Genomic DNA, 15,294 nt, shown 5'->3' with positions numbered 1-15,294 from the left:
GACCTGGGCAGGACGGGAGGCGGGCAGAGGAGCAGGAAAGGCGGACCCCGGGGGTCCAGGAGAGAGGTCTCAGGGCCACATGGAAGCCCTGCCGCTCAGAGCCGCGGGCCCAGGACTGGGAGCTCGTGGGGGCACCTCTTAGAACTGGGGCACCTAGGCTTCTGAGGCTCTGGGGTCGTGGCAGCTGAAGCCCTGACAATTCTCGGGTTCCAGAGCCATCTTGCTGGAACCCCAGGATCCCAGCCTCAGCCTGCAGGCTCTGCAGACTCTGGCTCTAAGACCATCTCCACTTGCAGCTGTCTTGCAGTGGGGAGCGTCCCACCCATGGAGCCTGCACCCCCGAGGGGTGGAGGGGTCTCCACAACCTACCCCAAAACTGAACCTGTCACCGTCCCAGAGGGCGGCCTGTCACACCCGGTCCTTCCCCAGCTGGGGCAAAAACGGTGGGTGCTTGACACAGGGCAGAGACCGACCCAGTCAAACCAGGAGACAGCGGTGGGATGAATGAAGGGGGTCGCTTAGAGCCAAGTGCAAAATACAGAAACGGAAGCTGAGAAGGTGGCAACGGGATGCCGACGGGTGGCTGCCCTGCCCCTGAGTGAGGAAAGTGCTGTCTGTTGCTGAAACCAGGAGTTTGCTATAGGGAAGGACAGGGAGTGGGGTGGGGTGGGGGGGCGGTGCGGAAAGACCACTTGAGAAGCGCTGAGTATTCCCCCAACTTGACCAGCCCCTGTGTTTCTGCCATCCCTGGGGCAAAACCGCAATGAAGATGCTTCCAATCTAGCTTCTGAACTCTTTGAAACCTGGGGGACATCGTGGTGCGAGAAGGGGGTGGGGTGGGGGTCCACTTCGGAAACCAGGCTCACCGCCCCCCAAAGCCCCTGGGCGGGGGGTCTGGCTTCATGCCTGCAGTACTCGGCTCACACACTAGGTGGCAGTGCCCACCACCACTGCCACCGACACCACCATACCTGACTCAGCCACATCGGCAATGTCCACCCCTTGCTCTTGTGCCATGAAGCCCAGGATGGAAAAAATTGCGAAGCCAGACACAAAACTGGTACCACTGTTCAGGCATCCCAGCAGCATACAGTCCCTATGTTACACATATGTCAGGGAGCAAGTTAATTCACAACACAAGGAAGCCACGCTCCCTAACTTCTCTTTTTTTTTCTCTTCTCTTTAAACATCATCACTTCTAAGGCCCACCAGGCCTGCCGGCGCAAGACTTGCCTGTATGAGTTGTACTTGTACTTGTTGTAGCTCCCCAGCGAGGTCATGGCCCCCAGGCAGATGGCGTAGGAGAAGAATATCTGGGTCCCGGCATCGATCCACACCTGGGGAGGGCGCGGGGGCAGGGGGAGGGAGGCGAAGACAAGACAAGAAGGGACGTCAGGGCCGGCTTCCTGGAGGTGGCGGCGCGGGTCCCAAGGACTCCGCCTCGAGGTGTGCGGATTCTCCATGCGATCGGCGCATCGGTGCTGGAATCCAGGGTGCAAGCAGAACCCCAGGAGTCTAAGGGCCGCCCCCCTCCCAGTTCACTGAGCATCAGGGTTAAGAGGCCCTGCTTTTGGAGCAGAGGGACGTGGAGTCCAGCCACAGAATCATCGTGGGCAAGTCCATATGACTCCCGGAGCCTCGGTTTTCACACCTGTAAAGTGGGCTCCGCTCCCCTGCCCCACAGTGCTTCTTTTTTTTGCAGGTTCAAAGAGTTAAGATTTAGCCCAGCGCCAGGTACATGGTAAGCCTGTAAGTCAAGGCTGCTATCCTTATGGTCACTGCTATTGTGTGGGGACCCCCGCCTGAGTTGGAAGTGGGAGGAATTCCCGGATGGATTATGCAGGCAAAGCCATTCCCACCCAGGGTGAGAGGACCGTGGGGAAGAGACCTGAAGCAGCACAGGCCCTTGGGGACAACCTAAAGGCTGAGGACCCTGGGGACAGAAGGCCCTGAAACGGGCCCGTGAGAGCTCCGACCCCCGCGGCCACGTGGCTGAGTGCTTCGGTGGGGGGGGACTGTTAGTGTTTGCCCCCCGCCGACCTTCTAAGAGGTCACAACTCTGAACTCCGCCCTCAGCCCAGGGCACCCCCACGATGCAGCCTCAAGGCCGCCGTGGGGAGAGGAGACCAGCTTCCGGAGACGTCTCTGCCTTACCTGGCCCCGTGCCTAAAGCAGCCTCTATAATTGGCCCGCCTCGGGAGGCCCTCGACGCGAAAAGATACACACCGCCGGGATGGCCGGCGGGCACCGTGAGCCACCCCCAGGGCCCAGTGGAAAAGTACCAGGGCTGACAGTACCCGCCCGCCCCGGCTCCATCTGGGGGCCCAGAAGCATGGGCACGGCTTCTGTTTCCTTCCCCACCCCGTGCCGGCCCCGGGGGGTGGGGGTGGGGTAGGGAGGCCAGGCTGCCCCGCGGTACCTCTGGGTCCTCCAGGCGGCTGATGTCGGGGTACAGATAGAACTTGATGCCTGCGCCCGCGCCGGGCAGCGTCAGCCCACGGACCAGGAGCACCAGGAGCATGGCGAACGGGAAGGTGGCCGTGAAGTAGACGACCTGCAAGGGGCGGGAGCCGTTCAGCCATTCCCCGACCCAGCATCCGCTCCAAGGCCAACGCTCCAGGGCCAGGCTTGCTGCCTCCCTTGCTGAGTGACCTTGGGTGTGTTGCTCACCCTCTCTGGGCCGCAGGCGCCTCACCGGCAACCTGGGTATAAAGCACATACGTACCTCACACACAGACTTACTGACATTCGAATCCTGCAAATATTTATGGGGCCCTGCAAATACAGAGAGCCAGTCCCTGCCCTCATGGAACTGACATTGCAACGGGTGAAAAAAGGAAAAGGCACAATAACAGAGTAAATGATCGCGCGTGGATGCCCAGGGGTTGGCCCACAGCGCGCAGTAAGGATCAGCTAACATTCGCAGGGAGGCCTGGCGGGCTGCAGTCCATGGGGTCTCAGAGTCAGACACGAATGAGCAACTGAACATTGGCAGCGTTCGTATGACCTGTGGTTCAGAACCAGGTCGTGTGGGTTCAAATCCTCGCTCCGTCCCTCATGTGCTGTGTGACCTCGGGCATGATGCTTACCCTCTCTGGGCCTGTGGCCTCATGTGTAGAGTGGGGATGAGAGACACAGAAGGCCCTCACTACTGGGCAAGGCGAGGATTCAACAGAATGATGCTCACAACGTGGTCAAAACAGCACAAGGCAGGTGGCTGCTTAGATGTGCAAAAAATGGGGTCTTTTGTTGGCCGGCTGATTCTGCAGGAAGCACCGGGGAACTTCTGGAGAGGAAACCAGGACGCGTCGCGCCTCACGTCCCAGGCAGGGTGAGGTCAACGCCAGCCGGGGACCACAGACGACCCGGACCACGCCTTTCCATCCCCGGGGGCCCTGCCCTGCTTCCGCTCCCCGTCCTGTCCCCAAAGCACTGGCCTTCAAACCTCCTGTGGCCTGCACTTACAGATTGGATTTTCCCAACTTTCACTCCAGCACAAGAAGCTCCCAGGAGGGGCGTGTGCCTGAGACAGGGCTCGAAGGTGCCCGGGGGCAGTGACAGTGAAATCCTGCTACTTCGGCTGGGCCCTGGCTGAGCCCGGTCTCGTGAGCAGCAGCCTACCCCATGCTCGGCACGTCCACAAATCGGTGTGCTGGCCGCCTTGCTGTCAGAGGACGAACAGAGGCTGGGCGGGGCTCCCAGACGTCTTCAAACCACCACTGCGCACAGGGCATCTTGGTGCGTGGTGGACGACATGCGAAAGCCCGTGGTGACCGGCAGGAATCCTGAGGCTAGCTCACAGAGCCCCCAGCTCCTTCTGAGGGGGTCGGGGGACCAGGGAGGGGGCCACTGCCTGGCCAGTGCACCCATTTTCCAGGTGTGGAAACTGAGGCCCAGAGAGCAGGATGAAGGTTCGCGGTGCTGGGGGCGGGGACAGTGCCAGGACAGACACTCCCGGGACCCAGGTGACAGACACAGACAGAGGGTGACAGAGCTCTGAGCCTCACCCAGCTGCCACGGGAAGCCTCGATGGGCCACCATCCCTTTGAGTAGAAACTAAAAGCAGGCTTTGAAAAGGGCGCGAAGGAAGCTCTCAGGGCCCGCCGGGCTCAGCTGCCCCCGGCCAGCGCCAGCTGCCAGGGTTTACCGAGCGCTTCCTGTGTGCTGGGTGCGATGCGTGTGCAGTAACTTCTGCGCTCAGCGGGTCCTGCCCTGACCCCGTCTGCAGATGGGGAAACCGAGGCCCGCAGAGCCGTCCCTTGCCCACGGGTCACATGGCACTCAGGCGGCAGAGCTGGATGGTCTAGCACCTGCTTCAGCGACGACAGCACAGCAGGAAAGAGCCCCTCAGCGTCTGCGGTTTGTCCGGCCCTCCCAAAGAGAGGGCTCCCGAGGGCCACAGGGCTCAGGTCGGAGATCCGGCTCTGCGGCAGGCTGGCTGTCAGACCCTGGGCAAGCTATGGCCCCTCTCTGGGCTCCACGTCCCCACCTGAAGCCCCCTCCGTATCTGTGGGCCCATCTCCCCGAGACCACCCTGCAGGCTTCTCCCGAAGACAGGAGAGCGCTCTGTGTCCCAGGGACCAGCGGGTAGACGTGGAGGGTGGGGGCCGGCCAGGAAGCCACAGAAGGGGCAAAAGAAAGACGGCTGGCCCGCACGCTGCTCTGGCCCCAGCCCCTGCCCTGCGGAGAACAATGGTGCTGACAGCCGCGGGCCAGGGCGGAGGGCCCCCCCTCAAAGTGCGCGGCCCCCCCTCCCCGGGCCCCTGGGCTGGGCAGGCGGGCGAGGGCGGGGGGCTTCGTGTCGGGGACACAGGACACCTCCCAGGCCTGGCGTGTGTGTGTGTGTGTGTGTGTGTGTGTGTGTGCCTGTGAGTGTGTGTCTGTGTGTGTGTCTATGTGTGTGCCTGTGAGTGTGTGTGTGTGTCTGTGTGTCTGTGTGTGTCTGTGTGTGTGTGTCTGTGTGTCTGTGTGTGTGTGCCTGTGAGTGTGTCTCTGTGTGTGTGTCTGTGTGTAGGGGGGGTGTCTGTGTGTGTCTGTGTGTCTGTGTGTGTGTGTCTGTGTGTGTGTGCCTCTGTGTGTCTGTGTGTGTGTGTGTCTGTGTGTGTGTGCCTGTGAGTGTGTCTGTGTATGTCTGTGTGTGTGTGTCTGTGTGTGTGTCTGTCTGTGTCTGTCTGTGTGTGTCTGTGTGTGTGTGTCTGTGTGTCTGTGTGTGTCTGTGCGTGTCTATGTGTGTGTGTCTGCGTGTGTCTATGTATATGCATGCGTGTCTGCGTGTGTGTGTCTGCGTGTGTGTGTCTGTGTCTGTGTGCGCACGCTTCCTCCCCAAGCCCAGGGCAGCACACCCCACCTGCTCACACCACCGCGCGGCCTCTCTGGCAGGACACCCTTGTTTTGCAGCATCTGCCGGGGCCCAGTCCCTGAGCGCCATCCTCCAGCCCCCCGTGACTCTCGGGAGCCCCGCGGGAGCGGCTCTGCCAGGCGCCACCAGTGGCCTCTGGCGGGCGCCCTGTGCCGGGATGTGGTATTTTTCCACTCTTGCTGGCAAACCTCCGTGGCAGCTCTGAGCCCGCGACCCAAAAGCCCTGCGGCCCAAGTGCCCTGGAAACTTACAAAGCCAGCGCTTCCTCCTCCCCCGGGGATGGCGGGCAGAGGGTGGCCGGCCAGGCACGAGGGGGACAGGCTGGTCTCTGCCTCCCTGGGCTTCCTCTGGGGAGGTCGTCTGGGCAGCAAGGGTCCCTCACCCCAGAGGCCCAGGGCCTGGCGGGCGCCAAGCACCTCATGTGTGTTTGGGGGGAGCACACGACTCATCTCACACGGGGGGAAACTGAGGCTCCTGGGGGAAGGGACTGATCATGCAGGCTGCGGGCGCAGAGCCGAGACCCCACACCAGGTCTGGAGAGACTGGCCTGTGCTCGCGTCTGGGATTTGAACTCCCGGTGGGGTTCATGGGGCCGCCCTTCCTGTGGGAGGGTCTGGATCCCAGTAACCCCCTGCGACCTAATGTGCCGCAAGAGCAGGCGACCACAGGAGGCAGGAGAATGCAGGGCCCCGAGGCTGGGCGCTGGGCTGCCCGAGCTCAAAGCTACCCGGGCTACCGACAAGCTATGTAGACTTGAACAAATCAACCTCTCTGCCCCTCCATTTCCCCCAAAACATCTCCTCTTACCACCTCCTCTGTAAAACAGAGCAGGAGCCACGCATACATCAGACGCCAGGAGATTAAAAGAGCTAATAATCAGAGCTGAGAACGGTGCCTGGCACAAGCGTTCGCACCACGATCACAATTTCTTGGATGAATTGAGCAGCAGTGAACTCTGGGTGAAGTGTCAGACCCTCAGAAGGATGAATGATGTTATAAACAAGGGAACTGACATCCAGAGAGGCCAAGTGACCTGAACTCGGTTGAGTCTCGAGCCTCCCAGGCCTGGGCGCTCCCTCCTCCCCAGGCCCGGCCACGCCGGGGTCAGCCATTGAGCAAGGCCACAGACAGGATGAGGCCATCCGGCCCCCACGGCGGCCGCAAACCTGGTCTATGGCCAGGGCTGGAAGTCACGGCCAGCGGCGGGCGGCCGAGGGGCTCGAGGAAGTCCTCGGATCCTCCCTGTGTTTGTCCTGGCTTCCCCGGGGGCTGGCCCCAGCCCTGCTATTGTTCTGGGGACCACGCCCGCCCCTGGGGGCCCGGAGCCTCTTCTCTGGGGGCGGCAGGGGGACCTCCAGCCAGTCACGTCCGTCAGCCGCCGTGGGACAGACCCGCGCCCTCTCCATTTCGTTTCGACTCTGGTCTCCTGCCCCTGCACGTGTCTCGGGTGAGGCTCACAGTTCCTGGCAGACATCAGCTCCTCCATCAGACTAGGGGCTCCCCGGGGGTCTGGTCAGATACACCTCTGGGCCTTTGAATGGCTCACCCCTCACTTCCTCCAGATCTACGCCTCTAAGCACCCTTCTTGGTGAGCCTTGCCCCTAACTGCACGCAATACTCCTGTCTTTCTCCACCACGTTATGCTCCCTTTAGTTCTTGTCTCTTCAGATCGTGACTTTACCTAATACGCCCTTCACCCAGTGAGAACGCGCAGTGAAAGTCCCTTCTCCCAGTGACGTCACCCACTGCCCATCACTGTCCTTCAAACGCCACCTTAAGTCTTTTGAACTTTGAGGGCGTCTGGATCTTAAAGAGATTGTCCCCAGTGGAGATGCAAATGAAGGGGGTCGGGGGATGGCAGACACGGGGCACGTGAGGGCAGACCAGCCAACGCTGTGGCTTAGTTAGTGCCCTGGGTTAGCCCGGGTGAGCCCAAGGGGACCCTCTGGAGGGTCTCTGCCTCCAGGATGACTATGGTATCATATTGTCTGGTGTTCTGATTACCAGGTCATCCATTGCCCGGCCCTGTTAACAGGTAACGTTTCAGTTACAGGCTAACAGTTTCATTATTGACAATATACCAGCTGCTCCTAAAACCTGCGGGAATAAGGTAACAGGAATTTTCAGCTACCACCTTTGTTAACAGCTAACGGCTCGGTCACTATGTAACATATTTACCAGCGGCAGATACTTCAGCGACAGCCAGCGCTTAGGTTATGAGCAAACGACTTAATGATCGGTGCGAGCTCTCCTTAATAACTAACATCCTCGTTAACAGCTGAAATGTAAGGCCTAAGATAATTCAGTTAATCTGACTTAGCTGCAAAAATGCCAGTTGAGAAGTTTTGCTTCTCAAGCCTCAGTGTGCATTTGTATTATCTGGGGAAAAAGTGTTCAAATGCAGATTCTGATTCTGTAGGTCTGGGGTCAGCCCCGCGGGTCTGCATTTCTAAAGAGTCTACAGGGGATGTTGAGGTCGCAAGGGTCCCTGTGGCTGGTGAGCAGTTGGTAGCTAACAACACCGTCACCAGTTAACTTCTCACCGGCATCTCAGGGTTTGTTATCTGCTAACATCCACACAAGCCACCACTCCCCAGCGGGGTACCAGTGGTGTCTGGGCTTTTGGAGAGCTGCTGCTGCTAAGTCGCTTCAGTTGTGTCTGACTCTGTGCGACCCCATAGACGGCGGCCCACCAGGCTCCGCCGCCCCCGGGATTCTCCAGGCAAGAACACTGGAGTGGGTTGCCATTTCCTTCTCCAGTTAGGAGAGCAGACTGCTCCATTTCAGGAATCTTGCAGGCTGATTGTCAAACCATCAGTAACTTCAAATTGGACCCGCTGGGCGGATTTGCATTGTGAAATGGGCAAACGCCACAACTGAGGGGGCTCCAGGTTTGCTAGAACTGGTTAAGCAGGACCAGTTTCGAGCAGGAGGGCCCCGGGGGCGCGGGAGATGACCCTGCAGAGGGCCAGGCTCCACGAGGCGGAGGGGAGGGGAGCAGAACTCACTTTGCCCGTGGACTTGACGCCCTTCCAGATGCAGAAGAAACAGACCAGCCAGACGAGCAGGAGGCAGAGAGCGAGGTCCCACTTCAGCGCGCCCGGCTCGTCAATCCCGGAAGACAGGCTCAGAACCTGCCGCCTTCAAGCAAACAGAGCCCCAAGTCAGACGGGCCGGCCTGGGGCCGGGAGAGCCGCACCGGGGTTCCAAGAGGCTGCGGCTCAGCCCGGCTCCAAGCTGCGGAATCCCGCGGGTCTCGGGAAATCTCAGGTAACCCCGGTTTCACAGAGTCCTGGGGAAGCCAGCCAGCAGGGTGGGCCTGGACTCCTGAGTCAGGCGAACCTGGGTTCTATCCAGCCAGGCCTCGGGCGAGTTAGGGTAAACCCCTAAGCCTCAGTTTCCTCATCTGTGAACTAGGTACTGATTCCCGTGTGATGGACTCTCACAGGCCCTTGCCCAGTGTCCCCGGCGGGCCAGACACTGGATTCCAACCGGGCTCCAGCGTGTGACCACTGCCTGCCTCAGTGTCCTCGTCTCTAAAATGGGAATAACCACCTACCCCACTCCCCCTCCACCCCACATTCTCTGTCCTGTCCCTCTTTGCCCCCATTCCTCATCTGGATCTCTCGCTAAAAGATAAGTCTCCAGGGTGTTGGTTGTATTTGTGGCTGCAGGACACCCACACACCTCTCTGTAGGGTTAGGAGAAAAGCCACACGAAGTACAAACTACTGGCCCGGATGCCGCCAGCAGCCAGTAAACCGCGGCGGTCGTTACCGTCTCGGCGCTGAGACCCCAGGGCAGCTCCGGGAACCCAGGGAGAGCTGTTGCTTCCCCCGCCCCCGGCCAGGGTTGCGACTTGGGAGGAGGGCTTGGGAGGAGGTGCGTGAACGGTCTGAAGGACGATCATCACAGACGAGTCTCACAGGGCAGAGCCTGGGCCTCTGGGGTCCAAGAGCCGCGCTGACCAGGGGAGATGCCCACGGCACTACTCAGACACGCCCCCGAGGGGCAGACGCCTCCTGAAGCTGGGGTGGGGCCAGCAGGCTGCTGAGAGACGATGAGACTTAACGCCCAGAAACCGACCCCGTGGTCCCAGCGCTCCGACTGCTGTGGCAGTGACCGAGGGCAGCCAGGCTGAGCACAATGACACTGGTCCCCAGGGCTCTGCCGTCACAGGCTCCTGTTCCCTAGGAGAAGCTGGCGCCCCCTCAAGACCCAGCTCCTCATTCAGGGGCCGCAGTCTCCGGCAGGAGAGGCAAGAGGGGCGTTGGACTTGCCCTCCGTGTCCCCTTCTGCAAAACACAAGCACGGGCTCCTGCCCCCAGGCCATCCGCAGCTCTCAGCCAGCCTGTGTGCAGACCAATCCCCAGGGTCAGGGCTCAGAGGGCCACCGGCCCAGGACGCTGTCTCACTGCTTCTCACTTTTCTCCAGAGAAGCTTCAACATGAGGACCTTGAGTAAATCCAAGATTCCCACCTCGACTGGCACTCAGGCTTTTCTGTGGGTCACCCCGACATCCAGGGGCTCCCCCAGGCGCCGAGGCTGCATCAACGAGGCTTCTCTAATTTATCTCATCTGGTCCAAGGCCTGAGAGTCCCTGGCCCCATTTTACAGATGGGGAAAACTGAGGCTTGGGGATCCAACGACCCACGGACACACGGCCAGCAGGTGGCAGAGCTGCCACCCTATACCGGGGCTGTCCGACCCCCAAAGCCAGTGCTCACCCAGCTCCAGTACCTTTTCTGATTAATACAGAAAACGGAGCCTTCACTTTAACAAGAATCGTCCCAGGCCTTGCTTCAGCAGGGCTTGCTGGACCCTCAGGGCCGGGGGCATCCTCGCGAGGCAGGCTGCTCACCTGGTCAAGTACATGGGTCTGGCCCTGCGGTAGCTTTAGAACAAAGCCCTTCCCGGCACAGCCTCCAGGGCTCGGCTCCTTCCACGAAGCTGGGGCCTGCTGGGCAGCGGCCAAGTCTTCCGTGTGAATGGGCAGCCTCGGGGAGGCACCTCTCCGCTGCCAGGCTTCCAGGGAGGTCTCCTGCGATGCTCTGGATGACTAGTGTCCCTCCGGCTCCCCGGCCACCCCCTCACCCTGGACATCGCCCTTCGGGGGAGTCTATCTTGCCTACCAGACTCCAGATGCACTGCGGAGGAGGCACACAGCGGGTGCTCGGCCAGTGCCGCGGGGTGTCCAGTCACAAGAAGGCCTTTCCTTTCTCCTTAGGGGTGAGCTGACCAAGGAGCCCAAAGCCCCAGAGCCCCGATTCTGACCACACTCGCCACACGCTCAGGTCACTGGCATCCTCCTGCCGGCTCCCACCCCCGCGCTGGGCAAACCCGTGGTGCCCACTACGGATGGGAGGGGCCCACGTGGCCTTGTTCTGGCAGCTGCCCAGCCGCGGAGGCCACAACGGGGAAACTGAGTCAAGCACTTGCTTCTCCACGGCTGGTGGCGAAGCCCCTCTGAGCTGCCAGCAGTAACCGTTGAAGGCACCTTTCCTGCGACTCTCCTAGATGATATGGCCAATGACAGGGTCCACCCTAAGCTGTTCGGGCTTCCCAGGTGGCGCTAGAACCCACCTGCAGGAGATGTAAGAGATGCGGGTTTGATCCCTGGGCTGGGAAGATCCCCTGGAGGAGGGCACGGCAACCCACTCCAGCGTTCTTGCCTGGAGAATCCCATGGACAGAGGAGCCTGGTGGGCTACAGTCCATGGGGTCACAAAAAGTTAGACATGACTGAAGCGACTTAGCACACACCTCGAGCTGTTCACCTCGGCTCTGTCTGCAGAAGCAAATGGCAGGAAACCAGCCACCCAGAGGGCCATGGGAGGGGCCTGAGCAGGCCTGCAGCAGGCGCGGGCGGAGTGTCACGCAGCCTGTGAGGCCGCAGGGATCTCCCCGCGCGCTGGTAAGGGGCGGCGTCCCAGGGGTGAGGCGCGTGATCAGGACACACGAGGCAACGGTGTTGCCGCTGGCCTGGGGGATGCGGCGGAGGGGGGCTCACTGGCCATGGAATGTGTTTCTCAAACCATCTGAATGCTGTTAATGGGCACATACCACCTTCACAAAAATTAAGGTTCTTACAAAGGCTTGCAAGGGGCCGGCCGTGCAGACGTTCTAGGAACGGAACCAAAGTCCTTGTGTCAATCAGGGGTTGTCATAACAGAACCCGACGTGGGCTCCCGGCCAAAGTAACCAACGTCCTTTCCAAAGTCATCTTGGGGGTGGCCAGGAGGCCGGAGAGCTTGCGGGCCCATCGGAATCCCTCCTAAACGGACACAGTTTGAAGGACCCTTTCCTGTCGGATGCCCAGGAGGCCCGGCCCAGGATCTGTTGGGCCTTCCCGCTCTGGTGCACAGGAGTGCTCGGTAAGCTGTACCATGCCGGGCCCCAGAGGGAGGGCCTGCCCCTCACCAGTGCCTCCGACCTTCCCAGAGGCTGCACAAGTTCCCCCAAATCCGGCCGTATCGCCCCACCCCTGTCCCGGCTCCCACTGCTCCGAGCGCTGTTTCAGCAGCCTCGCTGGTGATATTCCAGCCTCCACTCTCGCCCCCAGTCTGTTCTTATCAAGACAGAATGTGGCAACACCCAAGGCAGGTGACGCTCTGCCCCACGCCTCCCATGGCTCCCACCTCCCTGCCCCATTCCTTCCTGCCTCCCTGAGTGGGCTGGCCAAGCACTCTGACAGTCAGACGCAGACGTCTTAAAGAGACAGGGCGGTGCCTGTTGAGAGGAGGCTGGGACCACGGGCATACAGGGGACCGGTCCAGGACGAGGTCCATGCACAACCTCCTCATCCCCAGGGCCCCTGCCCCGCCTCCCTGGGCCACACTGGCTTCAGGTACGTGCCCTGAACAGGTCCAGTCCCCCCCGGCCTCGGGACCTTTGAACTGGCTGCGCCCCACCCCTCTGCCAAGGCAGCCTTTCCTGGCCACCCGATGGAAAAAGCACCCCTGGTCAACCCTCTTTCCCTCCCTCCCTCGGCTTTAGCTTCCTTCACTTATCATCGCTTGTCTATTACAATGTTACTTGCACTATCTGTCTCATGTCTGTCTGTCCTACCGAAGCGTCATCTTCATGGAGGCGGGGGCCTGTGTCTGTCCTGACCATCGCTGGATCCAGAACAGCGCCTGGCACATAGTGAGTGCTCAACGGACGTGAGTGGAGTTGATTAATTACACCCATTTGGTTGAGGGGGAAACTGAGGCTCAGAGAGGTTCAGGAATTCACCTGAAATTACCCAGATTTCAAACAAACAAACAAACCATCAGCCCTAGCCCTGGTTCTTTTTCTCTGATGCCACCCTGGGGACCAGTCACCCACGCACTGGGTATGATGCTATCCTGGGTGAGAGGCCCCAGCACCCCAGGCTTCTCCGCACCCCTCACACAGAGAGCAGGAGGCCGAGAGGTGAGCTGCATTCTTGTCTGAGAATAGGACTGATTCATTCCAGGGTGGGATCCAAAAAAGAATCGCCTGGACGTCTGTTTGGAGTCGGCCGCCCTGCTGCCGTCCAGCCGGCACTCAGAGATGTAAATACGTCCTCCGAGTGGGCCAAATCGTTTCCTTTTGAATGCCGGCCAGCCATTTATTGGCGATAGCTCTTCCCTGGAGACTGGCGGAGGCAACAATTATAAAAGAGCCCGTCCGCCCCGAGAAGGAGGCCGCACCAGGCTCTCTCCACACCGCCTCCTCCTTCTGACAGCTGCCGGGGGAGATTGGCTGAGCAGGGCTTGTTTGCAAATATGACTCATTTCTTTGATTCTAATAAAGTCTAATGATATGTGCTGAGCTCCCAGGGGGCCCTGGAGGAACTGGGGAGGAAGGCATGGCTCCAGGCTGATGGAGGGCAGCTGGCCAGATATGACCCCGCCTGTCCTCCAGGGCCAGGGGGCAACAAACAGGACCCCCGGGACCGAGGTGACCTCAGCGCAAGGGCGAGCAGGATGGGGCGGGCTGGGGGCAGAGGCTCTGCCTTCGCATCTCTGAGCGACTCAAGAGTTCAATTCTAAAGCCAGGGTGAAACGCCCATCTCAAGGGTCCCCAGCATCCTTCAAGGGAGAAGGGCATCTCACCAGCTCCCACCGAGGCTGGTGCCTCGGTGCTGCAGACGGGGTGGGCCTGGGGATCTAGGCCAAAAGGAGAGCCCAGGCGTCACCTAAGAGTGGGGTCACACACACACACACACGGCACATTACCTGTGCCCGTGGACTTGCCCTGGGACTTACGGCCGGTGGGGATGCAGACACTAGAGGTGTTCAGGGCTGAGCTCTCCACTACGCCCAGCTGCCTGTGTGACCTTGGGCAAGTCGCTTAACCACTCTGATCCTCAGCGTCCCACCTAATAAGCCAGGCCCGAGGCCCGTGCTTTAACCCTCGGCCAGGCGATGAGGTGACGGGACCTCGCCACCTCTGCGAGCCCTGGAGAGGGGTGACCGCTCTGAGGCCGGCAGCTGGGCCCCCGGGCTAGAGTCAGGGTCCCTGCTCTAGGATCGAGGGGACGGCAGCATGGCCTGCAGCTCCCCACTCCTCCTCGTGGAAAACCAGAGGGGAGGCGGGCCTGGCAGGGACGGGCGTCCAGGCCCTTCCCTGTCTGGAGCCGGGAGGAAGGCTCAGCTCCATGGTGCCCTGTCATCTAGGAGCCCAGGCGGCTCCCGAGCACCGTCAGGCCTCATGTGCAGAAGCGGGGGGCCAGCTCAGGGTCCCGCGTGTCTGGTGCAGCTGAGAGGGTGAAGGAAGCCAAGGCCAGGGATGGGCTTTGGCTCCAAGGATGGGAGACCGGCCTTGGCTCACAGCTCGGCAGCCCAGTGGGTACCAGCCAGAGACACCTCAGTCCCATCCCAGCGAGCCTCTCTCTGTGGACACCCCAGAGCTAGTCACTGCAGGGCCGGTAGCTATTTTGAGGGGAAATCGTACAAGCTGAGCTTCACCCTAAAAGGAAATCCATCTTCTGATGGCTGAGCCCTCTGAGGCCCTGCATACAGTTGGTGCTTAATATATGTGTCCCAGCCTGTCTCTCCCCAGTATGTTCCTTGAGCGAGTTCAGAGAACACAGATGCAATCATGTGATTCTCCGCCCCTTCTCTAGCTGCCATGGTTCCTCCTCCTAGAAAACGAAGTCCAACCTTCTCTGCCTAGCGTCCAGGGCTCCATCCTTCTCCCTGGCTCCACACGTCCTATCCTCGGGCCAAACGAAGGACGGGCTGCTACTCACGAGCTTTACGACCGCCGCGCCTCAGCATGGCTGTTCCTTCTGTCTAGGCCGTTTTTTCCTCTTTTTTTGGCCTAGTGAACTCCTACTCATCCCCCAAAGCCCAGCTCACCCGGCCCCTCTGTTTGCTGACAAGGAAATGAGGCCAGAGAGAGGGAGTGACGTGCTGCTCCAGGCTAACCCTAACCCTCCCTGGCTGGGCAAGCCTACGAGCACGGAAAAGCCAGGAGAGGCTTCTGAGCTGACAGATGACATGTCTGGCTTCACAGCTGACTGCGGAGACGCACCCGTAACAGGGGAGGGAAGGTGGGGGTCTTCCGGGGCTGCGGGGGTGGGGGGGGGACGGCCACAGTGCAAGTGGGGAGGATGGCCAGAGTCTGGATGTACTTTACACGGAGAGCCTAGAGGACCAGACAGGGGTGGGGTCTGAGATTGAAGCTGAAAGGAGTTGGGGATGACTCTTAGATGTGTTCCCGCCCTAAAGGGACTCCACGAAGAGGGGACAAAATGACGAGAGCAAGTCCCTGGGACAATGCTCACGGGCGTTCTCTCTCCTTTGCCCTCATCACACCCAAGAGAAGGGGAGGCCCTTGAAGGCAGGCGGCCTCGGCCCCTCGGATAGCAGGCAGGTCTTCTCAGCCAAGCCTCCTCCTCCTCCTCCTCCTCCAGGGACTACAGTCCTCCCCAGGGTATCTGTAGACGTTCGGCCAGGGCCCGTGG

The 15,294-nt window shown here is 60.6% G+C and overlaps 1 protein-coding gene and 1 long non-coding RNA gene across 6 annotated transcripts in view; one reads left to right on the top strand and one right to left on the bottom strand.

Moving 5' to 3' along the window:
- SLC6A6 (solute carrier family 6 member 6) overlaps window positions 1–15,294 on the bottom strand; it is an 82,211-nt gene that overhangs the window by 16,817 nt on the left and 50,100 nt on the right. For all 5 annotated transcript variants that reach the window (XM_043442173.1, XM_043442176.1, XM_043442177.1 and 2 more), the window contains 4 exons: window positions 8,368–8,500; window positions 2,420–2,554; window positions 1,234–1,337; window positions 972–1,096 (listed from right to left, as the gene is read on the bottom strand). In XM_043442173.1, coding sequence (XP_043298108.1) covers window positions 972–1,096; window positions 1,234–1,337; window positions 2,420–2,554; window positions 8,368–8,500 — 497 coding nt within the window. The remainder of the gene's footprint in view (window positions 1–971; window positions 1,097–1,233; window positions 1,338–2,419; window positions 2,555–8,367; window positions 8,501–15,294) is intronic.
- Window positions 11,856–12,956, top strand: LOC122424437. The gene is made up of 3 exons (XR_006264419.1): window positions 11,856–12,204; window positions 12,431–12,520; window positions 12,817–12,956. It is a non-coding gene; the product is annotated as an uncharacterized LOC122424437 (long non-coding RNA).

This window comes from Cervus canadensis, chromosome 22 (assembly GCF_019320065.1).
Source record: "Cervus canadensis isolate Bull #8, Minnesota chromosome 22, ASM1932006v1, whole genome shotgun sequence".
Lineage (NCBI taxonomy): Eukaryota > Metazoa > Chordata > Mammalia > Artiodactyla > Cervidae > Cervus > Cervus canadensis.
This window is presented reverse-complemented; position numbering and strand designations above follow the sequence as displayed.